This window comes from Oncorhynchus clarkii, unplaced genomic scaffold (assembly GCF_045791955.1).
Source record: "Oncorhynchus clarkii lewisi isolate Uvic-CL-2024 unplaced genomic scaffold, UVic_Ocla_1.0 unplaced_contig_2464_pilon_pilon, whole genome shotgun sequence".
Classification (NCBI taxonomy): Eukaryota; Metazoa; Chordata; class Actinopteri; order Salmoniformes; family Salmonidae; genus Oncorhynchus; species Oncorhynchus clarkii.
The window spans coordinates 123,410-149,174 of record NW_027261083.1 but is presented as its reverse complement, the minus strand read 5'-3'; the positions used below and the strand labels follow the sequence as shown (position 1 = coordinate 149,174).

Here is a 25,765-nt window from a genome sequence, read left to right as displayed (position 1 = left end):
TGTCAATGCTCCCTTATCTATTATCTAGCCTGGGGATCTTTGTCCCCGCTCCCTTATCTATTATATAGCCTGGGTATCTCAGTCCCTGCTCCCTTATCTATTATATAGCCTTGGGTATCTTTGTCCCTGCTCCCTTATCTATTATCTAGCCTGGGTATCTCAGTCCCTGCTCCCTTATCTATTATCTAGCCTGGGTATCTCTGTCCCTGCTCCCTTATCTATTATATAGCCTGGGTATCTCTGTCCCTGCTCCCTTATCTATTATCTAGCCTGGGTATCTCTGTCCCTGCTCCCTTATCTATTATATAGCCTGGGTATCCCTGTCCCTGCTCCCTTATCTATTATCCAGCCTGGGTATCTCTGTCCCTGCTCCCTTATCTATTATATAGCCTGGGTATCTCTGTCCCTGCTCCCTTATCTATTATATAGCCTGGGTATCCCTGTCCCTGCTCCCTTATCTATTATCTAGCCTGGGGATCTCTGTCAATGCTCCCTTATCTATTATCCAGCCTGGGTATCTCTGTCCTTGCTCCCTTATCTATTATCTAGCCTGGGGATCTCTGTCAATGCTCCCTTATCTATTATCCAGCCTGGGTATCTCTGTCCCTGCTCCCTTATCTATTATCTAGCCTGGGTATCTCTGTCCCTGCTCCCTTATCTATTATCTAGCCTGGGGATCTCTGTCCGTGCTCCCTTATCTTTTATCTAGCCTGGGTATCTCTGTCCGTGCTCCCTTATCTATTATCTAGCCTGGGTATCTCTGTCCCTGCTCCCTTATCTTTTATCTAGCCTGGGTATCTCTGTCCCTGCTCCCTTATCTATTATATAGCCTGGGTATCTCTGTCAATGCTCCCTTATCTATTATCCAGCCTGGGTATCTCAGTCCCTGCTCCCTTATCTATTATCTAGCCTGGGTATCTCAGTCCCTGCTCCCTTATCTATTATCTAGCCTGGGTATCTCTGTCCCTGCTCCCTTATCTATTATATAGCCTGGGTATCTCTGTCAATGCTCCCTTATCTATTATCTAGCCTGGGGATCTCTGTCAATGCTCCCTTATCTATTATCTAGCCTGGGTATCTCTGTCCCTGCTCCCTTATCTATTATCTAGCCTGGGTATCTCTGTCAATGCTCCCTTATCTATTATCTAGCCTGGGTATCTCTGTCCCTGCTCCCTTATCTATTATCTAGCCTGGGTATCTCAGTCCCTGCTCCCTTATCTATTATCTAGCCTGGGTATCTCTGTCAATGCTCCCTTATCTATTATCTAGCCTGGGTATCTCTGTCCCTGCTCCCTTATCTATTATCTAGCCTGGGTATCTCAGTCCCTGCTCCCTTATCTATTATCTAGCCTGGGTATCTCAGTCCCTGCTCCCTTATCTATTATCTAGCCTGGGTATCCCTGTCCCTGCTCCCTTATCTTTTATCTAGCCTGGGTATCTCTGTCCCTGCTCCCTTATCTATTATCTAGCCTGGGTATCTCTGTCCCTGCTCCCTTATCTATTATCTAGCCTGGGTATCTCTGTCCCTTCTCCCTTATCTATTATCTAGCCTGGGAATCTCTGGCCCTGCTCCCTTATGTATTATATAGCCTGGGTATCTCTGTCCCTGCTCCCTTATCTATTATATAGCCTGGGTATCTCTGTCCCTGCTCCCTTATCTATTATATAGCCTGGGTATCTCTGTCCCTGCTCCCTTATCTATTATCCAGCCTGGGTATCTTTGTCCCTGCTCCCTTATCTATTATATAGCCTGGGTATCTCAGTCCCTGCTCCCTTATCTATTATCTAGCCTGGGTATCTCTGGGTATCTCCCTGCTCTATTATCCTGGGTATCTCTGTCCCTGCTCCCTTATCTATTATATCTAGCCTGGGTATCTCTGTCCCTGCTCCCTTATCTATTATATAGCCTGGGTATCTCAGTCCCTGCTCCCTTATCTATTATCTAGCTATTATCCAGCCTGGGTATCTCTGCTGGGTATCTCCTGTCCCTGCTCCCTTATCTATTATATAGCCTGGGTATCTCTGTCCCTGCTCCCTTATCTATCTCTGTCCCTGCTCCCTTATCTAGCCTGGGTATCTCTGTCCCTGCTCCCTTATCTATTATCTATAGCCTGGGTATCTATTATCTAGCCTGGGTATCCTGCTCCCTTATCTATTATCTAGCCTGGGTATCTCAGTCCCTTCCCTTATCTAGCCTGGGTATCTCTGTCCCTGCTCCCTTTTCTATTATCTAGCCTGGGTATCTCTGTCCCTGCTCCCTTATCTATTATATAGCCTGGGTATCCCTGTCCCTGCTCCCTTATCTATTATATAGCCTGGGTATCTTTGTCCCTGCTCCCTTATCTATTATCTAGCCTGGGTATCTCTGTCCCTGCTCCCTTATCTATTATCTAGCCTGGGTATCTCTGTCCCTGCTCCCTTATCTATTATATAGCCTGGGTATCCCTGTCCCTGCTCCCTTATCTATTATATAGCCTGGGTATCTTTGTCCCTGCTCCCTTATCTATTATCTAGCCTGGGTATCTCTGTCCCTGCTCCCTTATCTATTATATAGCCTGGGGATCTCTGTCTCCACTCCCCTTATCTAACCTGGGTATAACTGTCTCCACTCCCCTTATCTAACCTGGGTATCTCTGTCTCCACTCCCCTTATCTAACCTGGGTATCTCTGTCTCCACTCCCCTTATCTAACCTGGGTATAACTGTCCCCACTCCTCTTATCTAACCTGGGTATCTCTGTCTCCACTCCCCTTATCTAACCTGGGTATCTCTGTCTCCTCTCCCCTCATCTAACCTGGGTATCTCTGTCTCCACTCCCCTTATCTAACCTGGAAATAACTGTCCCCACTCCCCTTATCTAACCTGGGTATCTCTGTCTCCACTCCCCTTATCTAACCTGGGTATCTCTGTCTCCACTCCCCTTATCTAACCTGGGTATCTCTGTCTCCACTCCCCTTATCTAACCTGGGTATCTCTGTCTCCACTCCCCTTATCTAACCTGGGTATCTCTGTCTCCACTTCCCTTTTCTAACCTGGGTATTTCTGTCTCCACTCCCCTTATCTAACCTGGGTATCTCTGTCTCCACCTCCCTTATCTAACCTGGATATCTCTGACCCCACTCCTCTTATCTAACCTGGGTATCTCTGTCTCCACTTCCCTTTTCTAACCTGGGTATTTCTGTCTCCACTCCCCTTCTCTAGCCTGGGTATCTCTGTCTCCACTCCCCTTATCTAACCTGGGTATCTCTGTCTCCACTTCCCTTTTCTAACCTGGGTATTTCTGTCTCCACTCCCCTTATCTAACCTGGGTATAACTGTCCCCACTCCTCTTATCTAACCTGGGTATCTCTGTCTCCACTCCCCTTATCTAGCCTGGTTATCTCTGTCTCCACTCCCCTTATCTAACCTGGGTATCTCTGTCCCCACTCCCCTTATCTAACCTGGGTATCTCTGTCTCCTCTCCTCTTATCTAACCTGGGTATCTCTGTCTCCACTCCCCTTATCTAACCTGGGTATAACTGTCTCCACTCCCCTTATCTAACCTGGGTATCTCTGTCTCCACTTCCCTTTTCTAACCTGGGTATTTCTGTCTCCACTCCCCTTATCTAACCTGGGTATAACTGTCCCCACTCCTCTTATCTAACCTGGGTATCTCTGTCTCCACTCCCCTTATCTAGCCTGGTCATCTCTGTCTCCACTCCCCTTATCTAACCTGGGTATCTCTGTCCCCACTCCCCTTATCTAACCTGGGTATCTCTGTCTCCTCTCCCCTTATCTAACCTGGGTATCTCTGTCTCCACTCCCCTTATCTAACCTGGGTATCTCTGTCTCCACTCCCCTTATCTAACCTGGGTATAACTGTCTCCACTCCCCTTATCTAACCTGGGTATCTCTGTCTCCACTCCTCTTATCTAACCTGGGTATAACTGTCTCCACTCCCCTTATCTAACCTGGGTATCTCTGTCTCCACTCCCCCTATCTAACCTGGGTATAACTGTCCATACTCCCCTTATCTAACCTGTGTATCTCTGTCTCCACTCCCCTTATCTAACCTGGGTATCTCTGTCTCCACCTCCCTTATCTAACCTGGGTATCTCTGTCCCCACTCCCCTTCTCTAGCCTGGGTATCTCTGTCTCCACTCCCCTTATCTAACCTGGATATAACTGTCCCCACTCCCCTTATCTAACCTGGGTATCTCTGTCCCCACTCCCCTTATCTAACCTGAGTATCTCTGTCTCCACTCCCCTTATCTAACCTGGGTATCTCTGTCTCCACTCCCCTTATCTAACCTGGGTATCTCTGTCTCCACTTCCCTTTTCTAACCTGGGTATTTCTGTCTCCACTCCCCTTATCTAACCTGGGTATAACTGTCCCCACTCCCCTTATCTAACCTGGGTATCTCTGTCTCCACTCCCCTTATCTAACCTGGGTATAACTGTCCCCACTCCTCTTATCTAACCTGGGTATCTCTGTCTCCACTCCCCTTATCTAGCCTGGTTATCTCTGTCTCCACTCCCCTTATCTAACCTGGGTATAACTGCCCCCACTCCCCTTATCTAACCTGGGTATCTCTGTCTCCTCTCCCCTTATCTAACCTGGGTATCTCTGTCGCCACTCCCCTTATCTAACCTGGGTATCTCTGTCTCCACTCCCCTTATCTAACCTGGGTATTATTGTCCCTACTCCTCTTATCTAGCCTGGGTATAACTGTCCCCACTCCCCTTATCTACCCTGGGTGTCTCTGACCCCCCTACCCATCTTTATCCAGTCAGGCCTACCCTACTCAAACAGGCCCGCTCCCTCTTCCACTTTGGCCTTGTGCTATCTCTTTTTTCTTCCTCTCTCTCTCTCCCTCTCTCTCTCTCTCTCTCTCTCTCTCTCTCTCTCTCTCTCTCTCTCTCTCTCTCTGTGTCTCCCCCCTCCACCCCTCCCTCTCTCTCTCTCTCTCTCTCTCTCTCTCTCTCTCTCTCTCTCTCTCTCTCTCTCTCCTCTCTCTCTCTCTCTCTCTCTCTCTAGACCCAATTCTATGCTGGCTATATGGGTAGAAGTGCTCCATAGGTTAGACATTTGGGCCAGTACTGCCATCTGACCCAATTGGTTGGAGAATGTAATTGTTTATCAAAATAAAATATTACCAGATATTGTACTTTTACTGTAGGTATAAGATATTACTGTATTCCTTTGCAATAAGCTATGAGCTAACTAAAAATGAAAAACAGTCCTGAAAATTTTAACTTAAAGTATAGCTGATGGCATTTTCTATCTCATGGCAAAATAGAGAATAAACAAGCAGAAGTTATAGCGTTCAGCCTATCTCAAGGGTAGACAGAGAGACCTATACACAGGCTGGGCAGTGAGGCCTGTACATTCAGGCTGTAGGCGTATAGCAGGCTATTTGATCACTCAGGACTAGGTGTGTTGGGTCAGCGGGTCCATTGTCTGGGCTGACTGATTAACCAGCACTAAAACGTCCACTGATCCATCCCTCACACTGCTTCTGGCTAACGTCATCATCAATTACCTGCCGCTGCCTGCAAGCCAAGTCACTATTGGGCTGGCTGGAGAAAAAGGCTACCTGCCTGTGAAATGTGTCTCTCTTTAGTGGCTAGCGCTAGCTCAGCTAAGCTGCAGCCTTGTTTTAGTGAGTGTGTGTGTTTGGTTTTGCTATCCTTGTGGGGACCAGGAGTCAGGAAAAATACTACTTTAGGCTTTGGGGTTAGGTTTAGGGTTAGGGTTATAATTAGGGTTAGGGTTAGTATTCGGGTTAGGTGTAGGATTAGATTTAGGGTTAGAGTTAGAGGTTCAGGATTAAGGTTAGAGTTAAGGCTTAGGGTGAGGGGTTAAGGAAAATATATTTTGAATGGGAATCAATTGTTTGGTCCCCACAAGGATAGTAAAACAAAGATGTGTGTGTGCGTATGTTGTGTGTATGTGTGTGTGTGTGTGTGCGCGTGTGTGTGCGTGTGTGTGTGTGCGTGTGTGCGTGTGCGTGCGTGCGTATGTGTGTGTGTGTGTGTGTGTGTGTGTGTGTGTGTGTGTGTGTGGAGATATGGAGAGATACATACTGTAATCTGCATTTAGGGTATTGGTTGTTTAAAATGTGGGGACAAAGCTAACTGAGGAATATAGATTGTTAGGGGTGAGATTACTTAGGGATGTTCTATTTGATTTTGATGTATAAATCTATACACCAGATTGCTTTTTCACAGTTCTTTAGCTGTCTACTGTACTCTATGTGCAGTATGTCCAGAGATGTTATTTGAAGCAGTCCTGTCCATTTCAAATGTCGCCATTTCTTATTCAAACTAATTCCGGTCAGCTAGTGCCAGGTGGAAACGGACGCCTGCCGTTCTCTCTCTGATTCAGGACCTGGATGTTGAAAGAGATAATTGAATAGTGCAGGTCAACTGAGTTGAGTACACTTTGATATTGAAATTGAACTTTTTTATTTTTTTTTAAATGTTCTTTCTGTTTCAGAAAAAGACATGTCCAAATAATAGACCTTGTCAATGTTCAGAATTCCCCAAGTCTGGGATGTTGCTTCATCCAGGAATCATCATCATCCACAAAAAAAAACATAAGGAATACAAGAACCTACATCAAACTGACACAGACTATGTCTATGTGGCTTACACGTGACCTTTGTGTTATACAGTGCATTTTTTTAATGCTGAGGACTTTGAATTGCCTGTCTTTCGTTTTTTTGGCCAGTCGGCTGGAGTACAGAACCATACTTAAGACGAGGTGTCAGGTACAGACGTCCTTGTTGATTAGTAGAGGATTTGAAAAGTCTAAAATGCATGGACAGTAGACAGTTTTCTCCCAGCGCTCGTCACCTGCAGCTTCGTGAGTTGAACTCTCTTTCTGAGGTTGCTGTATTCAACTTGAAAGGCCTCGTGTGATCATGAGGCAAATGAAACAGCCGAGGAGATGGTCCCTCTCATGATACATTCCAGGTCTTTCAACAAGAAAACATTAATTTGTATCTGTGTATGAATAGTGAATAAAGATGAGATGTTTTCAGTGTTGAGATCACAACAACACTACATGTTTGGTTTATACTCAGGCAATTCATATTACCATAGCAACTGTTGTTGATATCAGTGCAGCAGTCTTTTGTCAATGCATATTGTGAAATGGTATGGATGTAGGGCTTTGTTTAGACCTGACTGATCATTTATCATGCATACCACCATCTCACCTGTTTCTAGAATGTACCTGTGCTTTGGAACGACTAACATTGATCTGATACATACAGTATGTTTCAATGGTGTTGTAACTGCCACAATCCAACAACTACACTTTGTAATCCTCCAAATGTTATATAATGCTAATGATTTACAAACTTGCATTTTAAGGGTACGGTAGATTGAAGATTTAGCTGCTGGTGTTTCTGGTTCTCCTGGGAAGGGGCATAGAAAACAAACTCATGATAAGTGAAAACCAGGGTGAGGTGTGGACTTAGTGTGAAAAGCATCAGGATATAATGCACCTTGATGGCTTTGGTTATAAAATCCCCCTTTGGGATGTACACACTCACTATGCCCATCCTGACACCCCCACATCAAGGATCTCTCCCCGGTTACACTGCCATCCGTCTGCTGATGTCAAACTCTATACCTACACAAACGCACACACACACACACACACACACACACACACACACACACACACACACACACACACACACACACACACACACACACACACACACACACACACACACACACACACACACACACACACACACACACACACACACACTCTCTGTCAAACTATCCCCCCACCAGGCATTCACCCTCTTCTCTTCTCTCCTCTCCTTGTTCCCTACAGACCGTGGGTGCCGTTGCCGGGCGGAAGAGAGACATGATTGACAGCAAACAAAGCTGAGCGGCCTGTCACTCATCTCTCCATCAGCGTGTCAAAAAGGCTGCCTTCTCCAGGGCTCTCGCTCTAGCTCTCGCCTCTCCTCCTTCACACCGACTCCTCCCTCCATCCACTCCTTCTCTTTTTATCTCCTTGACGGGCCAGTCACCCCCTAACTTCGGCGTGTCGTGACCCCTCCGTTCCCGCCCTCCCGGAGAGAGAACTGTCGGAGAGACCTGAAACGGAGTACAGAGAGGACTCCAGACCAAAACAAGTGGTGTCCCCCCTCGCCCCTCCATCTCACACCCCTCGCCCCCTCCACCAAGCTGTTAACAGGAGGCTGGCATGCTGCCACAGTTCCTTAGCTCCTCTCTCTGTAAAGGTTGGATTATTTCATAAACTCAAAGGCCCAGGCCTTTCCCTCGGTTTCGCTGTCTCTCTGTTTCGGGAGAGAAGAAGAGGGATTCCCCATTGAGAAAGCAATAGCCCTTTTCTAGAGGAGACCCAGAGTGTCTGAGAGGAAGCGGCGATGCGTTTCCCTCTGGTGTTGACACTGCAGGCACTGTGGGCCAGTGTGTGCCAGACCATGCAGCACTACCCAGCCTGGGGACACTACGACGTGTGTAAGTCTCAGGTGTACACGGACGAAGGCCTCACCTGGGATTACATGGCCTGCCAACCTGAGGCCATGGACATGACCAAGTACCTGAAGGTTACGGTGGACCCACCCAACATCACCTGTGGAGACCCACCTGAGACATACTGCGCCCTGGTAAGTCCTGTTCTCTGTCTCAAATATGACTTGTACCCTTCTCTCCAATAGACAGCCCTCCGTAGTTATACAAGTGGATGCATTACAAACGAAGTAAGGGAGATATGAATGGACCAAAGTTAGAATTGCTGGTCAACTTTTCTAATATTGCACTCACTCACTCACTCACGCACACACACACACACACACACACACACACACACACACACACACACACACACACACACACACACACACACACACACACACACACACACACACACACACACACACACACACACACACACACACACACACACACACATACAGGTAACTGCTAAAATAAAGGAAACACCAACATAAAGTGTCTTCATAGGGCGTTGGGCACCACGAGCCAGAACAGCTTCAATGCACCTTGGCATAGATTCTACAAATGTCTGGGACTCTATTGGAGGGATGCGACACCATTCTTCCACAAGAAATTCCATCATTTGGTGTTTTGTTGATGGTGGTGGAAAATGTTGTCTTAGGCGCATCTCCAGAATTTCCCAGAAGTGTTCATTTGGGTTGAGTTCTGGTGACTGAGATGGCCATGGCATATGGCTTACATCGTTTTCATGTTTGTCAAACCATTCAGTGACCCCTCGTTCCCTGTGGATGGGGACATTGTTATCGTATGGGGGCATATAGCCATGGTAGTCAAAAATAATGGCCAATTGGATGGCATGCCCAGCATTTTTATACATAACCCTAAGCATGATGGGATGTTAATTGCTTAATTAACTCAAGAACCGCACATGTGTGGAAGCACCTCCATTCAATATACTTTGTAATCCTCATTTACTCAAGTGTTTCCTTTATTTTGGCAGTTACCTGTATATAAATATATAGATAAATAAATAAATATATATATATATATATATATATATATATATATATATATATATATATATATATTATTCCCACAACATGCGTAATAAATTCAGAATCCCATATATATTCTGCAGGTCTCACCCACTCTCAGTAACGGGAACATATGTGATGGATTTCCATTTATTCTTCCCTCAAGAGAGGAGAAAGTTATCTTACATGTCGTTCTCTCACGGACCACAGTGTATTTATAATCACTGCAGTCTCTTACCGCTTACCGTAAGTACACACTGGCATGGCAATGACGTCCTGGTGTGTGTGAGATACACCCGGAATGAAAGTACATCAATGTTCATTTTCTAAATGGATTTCACTGTTGATAATGTCATCTTGGTGTTGGGTGCTTACGCTATCGTTTTCCGTATGCACTCATTCTCCTCTGCAGGTAGTCAGTCATTCACAAAGACACAGAGAGTCTTGGTGGACTAAAACGTAGTGTTATCAGCATTGTGGAATTAGCAGCACGCAAGAGATAACCCCTTGAAAGTTAACTCGTTGCTTTGAGGACTATAGCGCAGTTTTCGTCTTTTGTGAAGGGGTGTATAGGTATTTAATTTAAAAAGGGGCCTCCTCTTCATTTGGGATCTTTGAATTTGAAAATCACAGCTGGCGTTCTTAATTTACCAACACACAGGCGTTAAAAGATGAATAAATGTTGGGTTTTATTGTGTGTGTTTGGTGTATGTGTGTGTGTGTGTGTACTAACACATTGAAGAGTTTATCAGAACAAATAGTACTCTTCAAATTTTCAAGTGCTCTTTAGATAAATAGTGGTGAGGTTCCAAGATAGAAGTTACGTGAGGAATAAAAATAGACAGTTACCATCAGCTGAGAGATGAGAGAGGGGAGAAAGAGGGAGAGAGAGGGAGAGAGAGAGGGAGAGAGAGAGAGAGAGAGAGAGAGAGGCAGGGGCTATGAAAAGATATGCCCAGTGACAGAAGAGCTAATATCTTGTGTGCAGGGGCTTTGGAAAGTGAATTATTCAATATGTTTAGTAGCTAATGTGTTTTATTCATAGGATACATAATTCAGACAGACATCTCAGAGGCACGTTTGAAACCGCTGACTCCATGACAGACTCCCAAGGTTGCCTTTAAAATGGCTGGCCTCCTTCAGCTCGGGGTCAGCATCAAAACTGGGTCATTTTCCCCTCTCCCTTAAGGTATTGAGCGCCCAGATTGATTCAATTTGACCCCTTATGTAATCCGCATTTGTCCAGACTTGGACAGAGCAGTATTGCAGTTGTTCTGGAGGACTTGTTTTTTTTGGGTGTGTGTGTGTGTCTGTGTGTGGGTGTGTGTGAAAAGGCTATTCTATGACAATCACCCGTGCTTCATTTCATAGCCAGTGGTTCAATAATCTCATTCTATTCCTGGCCACGGAGAGAGGGACGTTTTGAAACCAAGTGAATCATTATTAGCCTGTATGCGTCTTTTAACAGTCCAATGATCTTTCATTGCATTAACATTAGCATTAGCTCAGTTATTTCTACTGCAAACAGCAAAGCTGGCTGTCAGAGTGATACCACTGGAGTCTTTCAATTAAACAAGCTCATGTCACTCAGCATTATCAGAATATGAATCATCTCTCTTCAGGGCTGTTCATTCTCTGCAGTCGGTTGACATTTACTTGGCAGTATCAGGACTCTGTAAATCAATGTTTGAGCAATTACTGGTGAAATAGCTGAAACTGCAATGCCGATACACTGCTAGCTGCAACTCAGGTGCCGATACACTGCTTATGATGCCAATAGACGTTTTCATTATGAGTATGATCACTCTGTATTTGGGTAATGACTATTAGCATCAAGCTATCAGAGAATTAAATCACTGTTAATTGATTGGGGCTTGTGCAGCTGGCAGCAGCAGGGTCTAGGCCTCTGGTTCCAGGGCCTACATGTCTGCTTCTTGTGTGATTGTGGAGGTATCAGGCATCACATCTGCCTGCAAACACAGAGAGAGAGAGAGAGAGAGAGAGAGAGGGGGAGAGAGGGAGAGAGAGAGAGAGAGGGAGAGACAGACAGACAGACAGGCAGACAGACATCAGTGTGTGGTGCTCTGCTCATAAGAGCTTGCTGATTCCAGATTCCGCTCCCCATCCCGGGGGCCAGCGATGCAGGTAGACAGCCAGTGTGTGTGTGTGTATGTGTGTGTGTGTGTGTGTGTGTGTGTGTGTGTGTGTGTGTGTGTGTGTGTGTGTGTGTGTGTGTGTTTGTGTAATGTGATGCAGGGAGACAGCAGCCCCATCATCTACTCCGAGAGGCCTTTTATTCCGCTCACAGTCCAGTGACCTTTGCCGGAGCAATAACTTGACCCCTGGTGAACTATTTCACACAGCTCTGCCATGATATTAGATATCACAGTCCCCTCTGGGTATGAATTGCCTGCGACAGCTAAGAAAGAGCAGGGAGTCTGCGGAGGTGGAGGTGGCGCCTCAGTCACACCTCTCTGGAGGGGCTTGAAGGTGAGGAGTGTTCAGGAGAGGTTCCAGGGTTTTATAGGATACTTAGGGCTTTATTTGATATTCAGAGGGAATGAGGTGCTCTGAACACCTCCTCAGTAGGGCTGCAAAATTCTGGTAAATTCCCAGGTTTCCAGAAATCCTGGTTAGAATCTGGATTTCCTGCTTATTCCCTCCTGATTCTGGGAATCATCCAAGTGGGATATCTGTAGTCTGTGGCATCTCATTTTTCTATTTTGTATGTTTCTTGAGGTATAACTTTACATTATTTTTCTTGCAACACGGCCAATTGATCTCCATCTTATTTTTGTTGCTTACGGAAAATTGTAAACACATGTTCCTTAAAGAAAATGTTCCTGCATGTTAGTGTGTGTGTGTGTGTGGTTGTCTAGGTGTGTGTTCCCTCCCTCAGCCTAGTGGTTAGAGTGTTGGGCCAGTAACCGGAAGGTTGCTAGATCGAATCCCTGAGCTGACAAGGTAAAAATCTGTCCTTCTTCCCCTGAACAAGGCAGCTAGCCCACTGTCATAGTAAATAAGAATTTGTTCTTAACTGACTTGCCTAGTTCAATAAAGGTTAAATACAAATAAAAGAGCAGGGAAAGCAATCCAACACTGTGAGGCTCTGTCTCTGTTTGGCATGTACAATAACATGGAGGATCATTAGGCAATTCATTCAGTCAGTCAGCAACTCTAATATCTGAGAGATAACATCTGAAAATATCCGTGGCCTTATTTAAACACAGACAATCATGATCTGAAAGCGTCTAGACCTGACTAAAGCATTGTGTTAACCAATAAAGACAGAGTAGGGCTGCTCTGCTGGGTTGTATGAGGATATACAACGGTGACCTTTCTCTAAGCTGATCATGGTTACCCAGCTCTTCAGTCAGACAGGGGATGTTTTAACTCCGCTACCCCCCTGGGCGCCCTGCCATCGCTCAAGAGGCTCACACATGACATTTCCTGGAGAAACGAGCGTGCTGTCAACAACAATACACCTTTTTCATATTTAAATGTGCAGCTAGACTGAACGCAAGGAGAGTGAGAGAGGGAGAGAGAGAGGAGAGAGAGAACGAGGGGGAGAGAGAGAGAGAGAGAGAGAGAGAGAGAGAGAGAGAAAGAGACAGTTTACCGAGGCCTACAATGTTGTTCTCAGACAAACGGTGACATTCGGTTTAATCAAATAGTTTATTCATGTGATTTTCATGAGGGGAAAGATTGGAAAACAAGACACACAAAGCAGCTTTTCAAAAAGTGCTGACATCCTTAAACGAAGCTGGACTCTGGTTGGAAAATATTAGCATTTTAACAGCATTGAAAAAACAAATGACTTATTCAATAGAACTGCTGAACATCAGAAGGGTATTAGGTAGAAATGATCCATTTATGTGTTCTCTCTTTCATCTCCGTCAGTCTGAACCAAATCCGTGGCCTGTTGAAACGCTTTTACTGAAGCACTCCCAACACCTCAAAGTGAACAACATGTTTGTTTAATTTCCCTGTTAGAGTCGGTAGTTAGTCGTGGTTGGATTCAGGATCACTATTTAGAAAACCCTGAAAGAAGCAGATGATGACGTCATCATGTAAGTTCCTTTGTACGGTACACAATTCACATAGAAATCACAACAAAACATGTTTGATTATGTATATCACACGTAATCTTAATCTTAATCCGCACAGTCAAGGACATTTCTCCTTTGAAATTGTTTATTCCCCCCCCCCCCCCATCAAACCCTAGAATAAGAAACCATTTATCTTTTATCTGACTGTAGCCACAATGCACGTTGTGCACTAAACATAAGGACATTTTGCCTCGGATTAAGCAGGGCCCGTAATAATGTGAGTGTAATATTTGACCAGGATAAACAATGCAATGTTACACAGGCAGTGAAGTTGGTTGGAGGAGTATCCACTTCATATTTCAGCGGCGAATGCAGGGAAGCTCGGCCATAAACTTTGCATGAGGCACAAGGCGGCGGGAGCGGCGGCTAGAGATTCTTATATCGTTTCATTATTTCTCCAGACTCTCCCCATTCAGCTACTAGTCCCTTCTTATCCAGCCGCCCAGGGCAGCCAGGCAGGTTGCAGCGCAACAGAAACCCATTATCAAGGTGATGGAGGAAATTTCCACATATCCAGTTTTAATGGCATGTCACGGCCTAGCCAGCCCAGCCATGCGTGGCCCGGGCACCTCTGAGTCCGACCCAAATTGCCCCCTTTTCCCTATAATGCATTACATTTGACTAGGACCCAGAGGAATAGAGTGCCATCTGGGACAAAGCTTTTGTGTGGTGGTGTGAGACACCTGCTGTATGTAGTGATCACGAGTCCAAATGTACGCACTCAGGAGGGTGAAGAAATTTGGCTTGTCACCCAAAACCCTGACAAACTTTTACAGATGCACAATAGAGAGCATCCTGGGCTTTATCACCGCCTGGTACAACAACTGCACCGCCCTCAACCGTAAGGCTCTCCAGAGGGTGGTGCGGTTTGCACAACTCATCACCGTGGGCAAACTACCTGCCCTCCATGAGAGGTACAGCATCCGATGTCACAGGAAGGCCAAAAAGATAATCAAGGACAACAACCACCCGGGCCACTGCCTGTTCACACTGCTACCATCCAGAAGGCGAGGTCAGTACAGGTGTATCAAAGCTGGGACAGAGAGACTGAAAAACAGCTTCTATCTTAAGGCCATCAGACTGTTAAACAGCCATCACTGCACAGAGAGGCTGCTGCCTACATTGAGACCCAATCGCTGGACACTTTAATAAATGGATCACTAGTCACTTTAAACAATGTCACTTTAAATAATGCCACTTTAATAATGTTTACATATCTTACATTACTCATATCTCATGTATATACTGTATTTTATACCATCTATTGCACCTTGCCTACGCCGCTCAGCCATCGCTCATCCATATACTTATATGTACATATTCTCATTCCCCCCTTTAGATTTGTGTGTTTGGTAGTTGTTGGGGAATTGTTAGATTACTTGTTAGATATTACTGCACTGTTGGAACTAGAAGCGCAAGCATTTTGCTACACTTGCATTAACATCTGCTAACCATGTATATGTGACCAATACAATTTGATTTGACTCTCGGCTTGCATGAAAGTTTCTGCTAAGTGGGATGTTACTGCTGCTACAGTGAGTAGCAGTAATGCTGTAAGACACAGGGAACACACACACACACACCATAGATTCTGACACACACACACAATGGATTCTGACACACACACACACACCATGGATTCTGACACACACACACTCACCATGGATTCTGGCACACACACACACACACACACACACACACACACACACACACACACACACACACACACACACACACACACACACACATGGATTCTGACTCACAAACACACACCATGGATTCTGACACACACACACACACCATGGATTCTGACACACACACACACACACACACACACACACACACACACACACACACACACACACACACACACACACACACACACACACACACACACACACCATGGATTCTGACACTGACACACACATACAGACACACACACACACACACCATGGATTCTGACACACACACACCATGGTTTCTGACACACACACACACACACACACACACACACACCATGGATTCTGACACACACACATGCACACACACACACACACCATGGATTCTGACACACACATACACACACGCACACACACACACCGTGGATTCTGACACACACATACACACACGCACACACACACATCATGGATTCTTCCACAACAAGATAAAAGATGGTGCTTCCTCATTTTCCCCCTCCCATGATGCTCTCTGTAAAATTTTCCTACCCTCTCCCATAATAAGTCAAAGGTTGCGTCACAAATGGTACCCTATTCCCGATCACTGCTTTTGACCAGGGTCCATAGGGCTCTGGTTAAAAGTACAGTATTTATAAAAATAGGATGCCATTTGTGATGCAGGCAGAGTGATGAGTACAACAGAATCAAACAGCAGACATTTCCCATTATTTCTGCTGTATGACTTGTCTCGTGTGTTCAACATCAAATGATATATGTGAGCAGGAGAGATACAAGCAGTGTGATGCCAATCCAAAATGGATTTCTGTCTCGGAATGAAAAAGACAAGACAGACATTTACTGTACATCCGACTTCTTTAGCATCACTGATTTCTGAAATAACAATTCTTTGTCAGTTTGGCAATACTTTTATTTCCAATGGATTAGTCCTGGAATTAGCATAGAGATTCCCAGTCAGAATCAGCCATGGAGGGCCTTGCTATTGACTAGCTGAAAACCCCACATTGTCTCGACGGTAATATGCTCAGCACTTTCCTCCCAATAGAATAGAGGACTCATGAATAATACCAGCTAACCATTTGGTTAAACTCTCAGTTTGATTTCTATGTCACAGGGATTTTTTAAATGTATTTGATTTGACTAAGGTTTTACTTTCTCCCCTTTCTAATGCAATGCGAGCCCAAATCCCTCTTGTGGTAATAGGGCTTTTGTTACGTTTCACAGTTCATCACGCATGGAAAATGATGGTCTGAAACCCCCTCTGTGTATGGCTTCTAAGAATAGCGGTAATACAGTCGTGGCCTTCTGAAGCAGGGCTCAGGGATCCATTGACTGTTAATTGCTGTTACTGCCTCTGAGGCGGACATCCCCTCTGCGTTAACAGGCCCGCCACACTCGCTCTACTCTGCGCTGCTGGAGGACGGCAATACTGGCTTTCACTATCTAACACTTGTCAGGCCACAGACAACACACACGTACACACAGATACACAAACACACAGACACACACACACACAGACACACAATGGCAATGAGTTGGCTTATCAGAGTAAAGAGAGGGAGGAACAAGATGTCTCACTGATGGATGTAAATATGACATGGGCTTATACAATACTTCTGTTTATTACTATGGGGATGGATGTTACATAGCTAATGGGATATGGAGGGTATTTGGACATGCATGTTAAGTGGAAGAGCCACTCATCACATCCCTCATCCAGATCAATGACGAGGGGTCACAGGGTGCAGAGTACAGAGACACAGGCAGGGAAGAGAGAGAGGGGAGGTTGAGAGAGGGGGGGGGGGGGGGGGTGGTAGGGGATTGACTGGGCGAATGAGAGAGAAGAGAGCAGGGATGCTTTTTTCCCTTTCCATTCCAACCAGGCAGCCTTTCCATCGCAAACACATGAGCTACCTATTGGAGGAAGTGTGTGTGTGTGTGTGTGTGTGAGAGAGAGTGTGTGTGTGGTGTGTGTGTGTGTGTGTTGTGTGTGTGTGTGTGTGTGCGTGTGTGTGTGTGTGTGTGTGTGTGTGTGTGTGTGTGTGTGTGTGTGTGTGTGTGTGTGTGTGTGTGTGTGTGTGTGTGTGTGTGTGTGTGAGAGTGCACACTGCATGCCCAGGGTTGGGTTCAATTCCGTCTAAATTCCAGTTCCTTCAGGAAGTACACTGACATTCCAATTCCAGTTCTCTTCAATGGTTTTCAGCGAGAAAAATTTGGTTTTTGGTTTACTTTGTGAATTGATTGGAATTAAAATATAATTGACCCCAAACATTGTGCATGTGTTATTTGTTAGTTTTAAGTGTGTGTGTGTGTGTGTGTTTGTGTGTGTGTGCGTGCGTGTGTGTGTGTGTGTGTGTGTGTGTGTGTGTGTGTGTGTGTGTGTGTGTGTGTGTGTGTGTGTGTGTGTGTTGTGTGAAACATGTCCAAAGAGAGAGATCCTCACATAGCCTTCAAAATAATTTAAATAAGATACATAAGCACACTTTACACACATGTTTTAAGTACCTGACTAATGAGATTTAAATTGATTTGCATCGCATGACTTTAGAAGTTCAAACGTTAAAATGTGTTGGCTGAAAATGGTCTGATGTTGTCACTTCGCACTGTGCGTGTGTGTGTGTTCATGGGTAAATTGTTAATGAGTGTGTGTGGTTCCTGGATGTCAAAACAAGCCCATTTACTAAATGGATACCCCAAAAAACAGCCAGGCCGGGTCACTTTGGCCAAGTGAAGGAAGGATCCTATTGATAAACAAATTAATTTCTTTAAATGGGAAGTGGACTGGCTATACGACGTGCCAGGCTAAGGCAATTTCAAGGCAGTGAGGAGAAACACAAGGAGGCTTAACGAATAAACCACATACTGGCTATATTTCCTCCCTGTCTCTCTGAGAGGACAGATGGTGTAGAATTATTAGCTCTATCCATCTTCAAGGAGAAGAGAGAAACCGAGAGGAGCTTCTTTTTTTTTTAGGAAAGAGGTCACTTTGGAAAACTGATGAGGAGGGGTTTTCCTTTCTTGTATTTCTTTGGTGTTTTGTTCTGACGTTGATTCCCCCCCTCGTTGCCGGCCAAAGTCTCTTTCCTCTCGTTCTGCAGTGGCTGATAGAGGAGTGAAGAGAGAGGCTGGCAGGGGGAAGCAGCTGACAGACAGGCCCTCAGATCACCATGACTGACAGTCCAGAAATACAATGATCTGTTGTGTCTGGCAGGGCCCGTGCAAGGCAGAGGCAAATATGAAATCAATAGCAATGCTATCAGAAGTGGAAATCAAATGCTGAATACTTCTCTAGACTGGACCTCCAATGGATGATGATGTTTAGCTGAATTTGATCAATTGTTGATGTGTTGTGTTTTCTCCTCTATATTGACATGATCTATCCACAGCTTAGTGAAGTGTACCCACACTGCACTGTCCTGTCTGTGGGTCGCAGAGGCAGAGGCCTGTGTTGGAGAGTAAAAAATCACAAAAGAGGGGACATATAGTGGCTCGTTTTTTGTTTGAATGATTTATTTTCTATAAAAATGTCATTTTGTATTGGTGTTTTATTACACTCTATGGGTTTATGCACTCTGTAATTGTAAACATTATTTTACACATACACAATTGCTTCATGTTATCATTTCAAAAACAATTATTGCTGCCAACCTGTGTGGGTTTCCATCAGGTAGGTTTGCATCTGTTCCTGGAAGGAAGGCTTGGTCAGTGGTAATCAGTGCACGAGAAGACAAAAAAAGTCTGCTTTGCTTAATTAAAGAGTAGAAAAGCAGGGCAGCTATTAACTTAATTCTGACATAACTCTGCACTTATCGCACTAGCGAGACTCGGAGAACATCTCCCCCAATTTAGGAGCGGCCCAGGAGCCAGCCTCTAATGAGTAGTGTACCTGATTAAACATAGAGGGAAGGAGGGAGGGAGGGAGGGTTACCATTTATTGTGAAATAAAGCTGAATTAAGCTACAGGGGTGTAGTTCCCATCGTGCTGCCTGCCTGCCTGCCTGGGATATTGAGATGGTTAGCATTTTATTACCACAGTCAGGACAGAGTGTAATGGGTAAATTGAGTCTGGACTTGCAGTGTCTGCAGGACTGTGGCCCTATAGGCAAGAGAGGAGATGCATGACCGCCTTCGTCTCGTTCCATCCTCTCAGGGATACTGGCTGACTAGGGCTTTTTTCCCTTTCCTAATTAGCTATTTCTCTTTATTTCCTATGGTTGTCTAATAACTGCCTGGAAGTTTATTAGACCTAACCCAACCCGTGATTCTGTCATTGAATGTAGCCCGCCTTTTCAAAGCGTTGTCATTAGATGTATTATTATTATGTTGTTGCTGCCTCTGTTTATCTGCATACCAGAGAATGAATACACATGATAACACACTCTATATACATACACATGGCTTTTGTATTGTAGATACTGTATGTGGTAGTAGAGTAGTGGCCTGGGGGCACACACTTAATGTGTTGTGAGCAGTGTAATGTCCTGTAATATTTGTAATTGTATATAACTGCCTTAATGTTGCTGGACCCCAGGAAGAGTAGCTACTGGGGGTCCTTCATAAAGAGCAATACAAATCAAAATGAACTGATTTAGTAAAATACGCTAGGATCTACACATTGAACTGATTTAGTAACATACGCTAGGATCTACACATTGAACTGATTTAGTAACATACGCTAGGATCTACACATTGAACTGATTTAGTAACATACACTAGGATCTACACATTGAACTGATTTAGTAACATACACTAGGATCTACACATTGAACTGATTTAGTAACATATGCTAGGATCTACACATTGCTCTGGGACCCACTGCAAGTTGTTCACTCTCTTTGAAGGCTCTCTTTTAATGCTTCTAAATGTTTACTGGATGTGTTCAGTCTCTCAGTCTATGGTTCGGTCTATTCACCACAGCAAAATGGTGTTGCTCTGAGTGACATACACACTATAGTCTATGGTTCGGTCTATTCACCACAGCAAAATGGTGTTGCTCTGAGTGACATACACACTATAGTCTATGGTTCGGTCTATTCACCACAACAAAATAGTGTTGCTCTGAATGACAGAGAGAGAGAGGCAAGAGTAGTGTGTGTTGAAACTGGCCAAAGTTATAAAGCTGTTGTCGACTCAGGACTCTCCTATCTCGCTACTCCTAAACTCCTCCACAGAGCTTTGTTTTCCATCTCATTTGGCATGGATGGACGTATGAGGGATATTATGAGTAATTTCCTCTCTTTCTTTCTCCCTCATCCCTCCCTTGTCTTCTATCTCACTCATCCTGTCCTCTCTCTGTCACCACATTTCCCATCGCTTACTGTCTGGCATGGTGTTGTGTTGACAGGACAACTGGCAGTTTAGAATGCTAATTATATCTGGGTTATAGAACCGTAAGAAATGTTCTTCTTGATAGCCATTCTGTAGAATTAGACATCATTACGATGCCAATGATACTAAATCACAAATCATGTTGAGACTACTACACTCATATACAAGTACACATATAGTCATTAGTAGATGTTGTATTTTAAATCAGTGATCATTGTAACCACTCATAATCCATTCTGCGCTTGCTGCTGAGCTACATTTCTCTACATAGTCATTTAGCAGCTCACCATGAGGTTAGTAGAGCCATTCAATCTCATGGGGCTCATTCATTTCCACTCTTGTCATTTTTAAAGAGCTTCATACGAGACTCTAAACTGTGTGTGAAACAAGGCAACCGCTGTAAAATCACTCTCTATTTGCTGAGGCAGCCAGTCAGTAATTCGGTATTCGTTTTGCATTTGGCTCAAAAATGACTGAGCAATTAGTTTTATTCCCTGTTGAATAAATTACATCCCACTAATAATCCTAATTAGTTCTCCTGATGTAGTGTTCTTTCTCTTCCTGTCTGTCTGAGTGAGAGTGGAGGTGAAAATCATAATGGGTGTCTTCCCGTTTTTACCCCCCTCCTACTATCGTTGTAGTGGTTTGACCCAAAGTGAATGGATGAATTAGTATGTTGGTGTGAAGGATTTCTTCATGAAGTTCTAGACTCCAGCTCTGCCACCATTTCAATGCAATTTACCATGGTTTTCTCCTTGCAGTTATACATTAGTTATTTTTTTTGTCATTGTCAACGTATAAATCACATATAGTCATTTTTAACTATTGTGTCCCTCACCTGTTACAATTGCACTTAAAACATCAAGTAAAAGTAATGACATTTGAGAACGATCTTATTTTCCTCCAATGATAAGAGACCCCAGTCCTCTCCTGAATCTCCCAGAGACCTGTGTGGTGGTAATGATCACGAGGGCCTTCTCCAGGGAGACTCTAATTTGCTGTATTGAAGGTGAGGGCCTTCTCCAGGGAGACTCTAATTTGCTGTGCTGAAGGTGGGGGCCGTCTCCATGGAGACTCTAATTTGCTGTATTGAAGGTGAGGGCCATCTCCATGGAGACTCTAATTTGCTGCATTGACGGTGAGGGCCTTCTCCAGGGACTCTAATTTGCTGTGTTTAAGGTGAGGGCTATCTCCAGGGAGACTGTAATTTGTTGTATTGAAGGTGAGGGCCGTCTCCAGGGAGACTCTAATTTGCTGTATTGAAGGTGAGGGCCGTCTCCAGGGAGACTCTAATTTGCTGTATTGAAGGTGAGGGCCTTCTCCAGGGAGACTCTAATTTGCTGTGCAGAAGGTGAGGGCCGTCTCCACGGAGACTAATTTGCTGTATTGAAGGTGAGGGCCTTCTCCAGGGAAACTCGAATTTGCTGTATTGAAGGTGAGGGCCGTCTCCACGGAGACTCTAATTTGCTGTATTGAAGGTGAGGGCCTTCTCTAGGGAGACTCTAATTTGCTGTATTGAAGGTGAGGGCCTTCTCCAGGGAGACTCTAATTTGCTGTGCTGAAGGTGGGGGCCGTCTCCAGGGAGACTCTAATTTGCTGTATTGAAGGTGAGGGCCTTCTCCAGGGAGACTCTAATTTGCTGTGCTGAAGGTGGGGGCCGTCTCCAGGGAGACTCTAATTTGCTGTGTTTAAGGTGAGGGCCATCTCCATGGAGACTCTAATTTGCTGCATTGACGGTGAGGGCCTTCTCCAGGGACTCTAATTTGCTGTGTTTAATGTGAGGGCTATCTCCAGGGAGACTGTAGTTTGTTGTATTGAAGGTGAGGGCCGTCTCCAGGGAGACTCTAATTTGCTGTATTGAAGGTGAGGGCCGTCTCCAGGGAGACTCTAATTTGCTGTATTGAAGGTGAGGGCCTTCTCCAGGGAGACTCTAATTTGCTGTGCAGAAGGTGAGGGCCGTCTCCACGGAGACTAATTTGCTGTATTGACGGTGAGGGCCTTCTCCAGGGAGACTCTAATTTGCTATGCTGGAGGTGAGGGCCGTCTCCACGGAGACTAATTTGCTGTATTGAAGGTGAGGGCCTTCTCCAGGGAGACTCTAATTTGCTATGCTGGAGGTGAGGGCCATCTCCAGGGAGACTGTAATTCATTGTATTGAAGGTGAGGGCCATCTCCAGGGAGTCAAATTATTTTTATTGAAGGTGAGGGCCATTTCCAGGGAGACTAATTCGTTGTATTGAAGGTGAGGGCCTTCTCCAGGGAGACTGTAATTCGTTGTATTGAAGGTGAGGGCCTTCTCCAGGGAGACTGTAATTCATTGTATTGAAGGTGAGGGCCATCTCCAGGGAGACTCTAATTCGTTGTATTGAAGGTGAGGGCCGTCTCCAGGGAGACTCTAATTTGCTGTATTGAAAGTGATTATTTTGAACTCCGGGCTGCTTTCTGAGAATGGATGAAAGAGAACGTGTGTTTGTTTGTGTGTGTGCGTGTGTGCGCGCGTGTGTGTGTGTGTGTGTGTGTGTGTGTGTGTGTGTGTGTTTTTTATGTGTGTGTGTGTCTATGTGTGTGTGTCTATGTGTGTGTGTTTATGTGTGTGTGTCTGTGTGTGTGGGTCTGTGTGTGTGTGTCATTGTGGGTGTGTGTGTTCGAGCACCATGTGTCCTGACAGTGACACGGCTTTACTCCACAAGGAGATAACATCAGTCCATAATTTCCTCATCCAACCCATAAGCTCTACCTCCCAATCATCCCTGTTGAAACTCGCCATCTAGCTTTCTATCGCTTAACAGGCAGTTCTATGAGTGCTCAAAATGTAGATATAGATGATGCATTATTGACGGTTTGATGATAAAGACAGGACACTTTTTATCCAGAGGGAATTTGGATTAAATGTATTTACATAGCCAATTATTGAAGCAGACAGATATAAGAGATTGTTTGCTGAAAGCTGTTTTAAGCAGATAATCACACAGAGATAAAACATGTCACTATTTAACTGGCTTGTCCGCTTCTTGTTGTGATGACTGGGGTGATTTTGAAGCACTCCTGTATAATTGGAGCAGGGGAGCAAGAAGGAGGGTTGAGGAAGACAGGAGGGCAGGGAAAGAGAGGAGTGGAGTAATCTATGTGCAATCATCAATCTGTTGTTGTTGTTGTACTTTCAACACATATTGGTTTAATTTGGAGCAGGAAGTAGATTGGCTGACTGCTCAAACTAGGTGTCAGACAGAGCTGTGCTGACAGCGTCCTGCACACCTCACAAGAACCTCTACTCAGCCAGTTGGATGTTGGCACAGCCCAGGCAGGAAGAAGGCATGCAACAGGGGGGTACTGGCAGTGCCTGCTGGGCAGTGTAGGCGGATGTAGCGTATAGTAGCATACGTCTGGCATGGTGTTTGTCATAATTAGAACATTAGCATAGTAGTGGTAGTCAACACTGTTATTAGTCATCAGGATAAGGTAAGACCCAGATGCAGACCATGTCGAAGTAACAATGTTTATTACTGCAGCAGAGGCAAACGTACAGGACGGCAGGCAGTCTTAGGGTCAGGTCAGGCAGAGGTCAGAAATCCAGACAGGGGCAAAGGTACAGGACTGCAGGAAGGCTCAGGCTCAGGGTCAGGGCCAGGCAGAGTGGTCAGGCGGGCGGGTTCAGGGTCAGGACAGGCAAGGGTCAAAAACTAGGAGGGCAAGAAAAAGAGAGGCTGGTAAAAGACAGGAGCTGACAGGAGAAACGCTGGTAAGCTTGACAAACAAGACGAACTGGCAACAGACAAACAGAAAACACAGGTATGAATACACAGGGGATAATGGTGAAGATGGGTGGAGGGGTGGAGGGGGGTGGAGACAATCACAAAGACAGGTGAAACATATCAGGGCGTGACAGGGACGCCACCTGGCATCCTACCTGGGCGCATACCTGGTTGACCGGGGTGCCGGCGGTGGAAGTCGGCGATGAGGGCTGGGTACAGGATGTCTCTAGCGGGGACCCAGCACCTCCCCCCCGGGCCATAACCCTCCCAGTCAACCAGGTACTGGAAACCCCTGTCCCGTAGTCAAACCCTCAGGAGGCGTCTCACCGTGTACGCCGGATGGCCATCGACGACACGGGGAGGAGGGGTGTGCCTGGAAATGGAAGACAAGGGACTGTGAGACACGGGCTTGATAATGACAAATGAAGGTGGGGTGTATATGAATGGTACGGGGCAACAGAAGACGAACATCAGAAGGGCTTATGACCTTGGAGATGGGGAAAGGGACAATAAACTGGGTGGACAGTTTGCGAGACCACCCGGAGGGGCAGAACCCGGGTGGAGAGCCATACCTTCTGCCGAGACGATACCGTGGAGCCGGGGTCCAATGGCGATCCGCTTGTCATCGATACCTGGAGGTGGTCTTGAGGAGGGCCAACCGGGCTCTCCTCCAGGTACGACGACAGTGACGGACAAACATCTGGGCAGAAGATATGTCGACCTCCTCTTCCTGCTCAGGGAAGAGTGGGGGCTGATACCCCAGGGAACACTCAAAGGGGTATAGGCCGGTGGCAGAGCAAGGAAGGGTGTTGCGGGCATATTCGACCCACACAAGGTGCTGTGGTGGGGTTGGTTGTGACCAGGCAGCGCTGGGTGGTCTCGAGGTCCTTGTTTGCTCGCTCCAACTGGCCATTGGACCAGGGGTGGAACCCGGAGGACAGGCTAGCCGACGACCAAATGAGGGTGCAGAATGCCTTCCAGAACTGGGACGAGAACTGAGGACCCCTGTCGGAGACCATGTCCATGGGCAGTCCATGGATCCGGGAATACGAGCTGCACCATGAGCTGGGCCGTTTATTTGGCAGAGGGTAGTTTGGGGAGAGGAATGAAGTGGGCGGCTTGGGAGAAGCAATCCACCACGGTCAGGATGGCGGTGTTGTCATCAGACGGGAGAAGACCCGTGACAAAGTCCAGGGAGATGTGAGGCCAGGGACGGTGGGGGACAGGCAGATGTTGGAGGAGACCAGCTGGAGCTTACTGAAGCGCCTTGTTCTATGCACAAACTGTGCAAGCGGACACAAATGCGGACACCAGAAGCACTGTCACTCAAAGGCCAGGGTCCGACGGGCGCCCGAACGAACA

General features: G+C 45.7%; 1 protein-coding gene across 1 annotated transcript in view; it reads left to right on the top strand.

The window, feature by feature from the left end:
* The window catches only part of LOC139404699 (netrin-G1-like), a gene marked incomplete at its 3' end in the record, with an annotated part of 148,207 nt that overhangs the window by 10,626 nt on the left and 111,816 nt on the right, over positions 1-25,765 (top strand). The window contains exon 2 of the mRNA XM_071147312.1: positions 7,834-8,638. Within this exon, the coding sequence (XP_071003413.1) occupies positions 8,396-8,638 (243 nt within the window). The remainder of the gene's footprint in view (positions 1-7,833; positions 8,639-25,765) is intronic.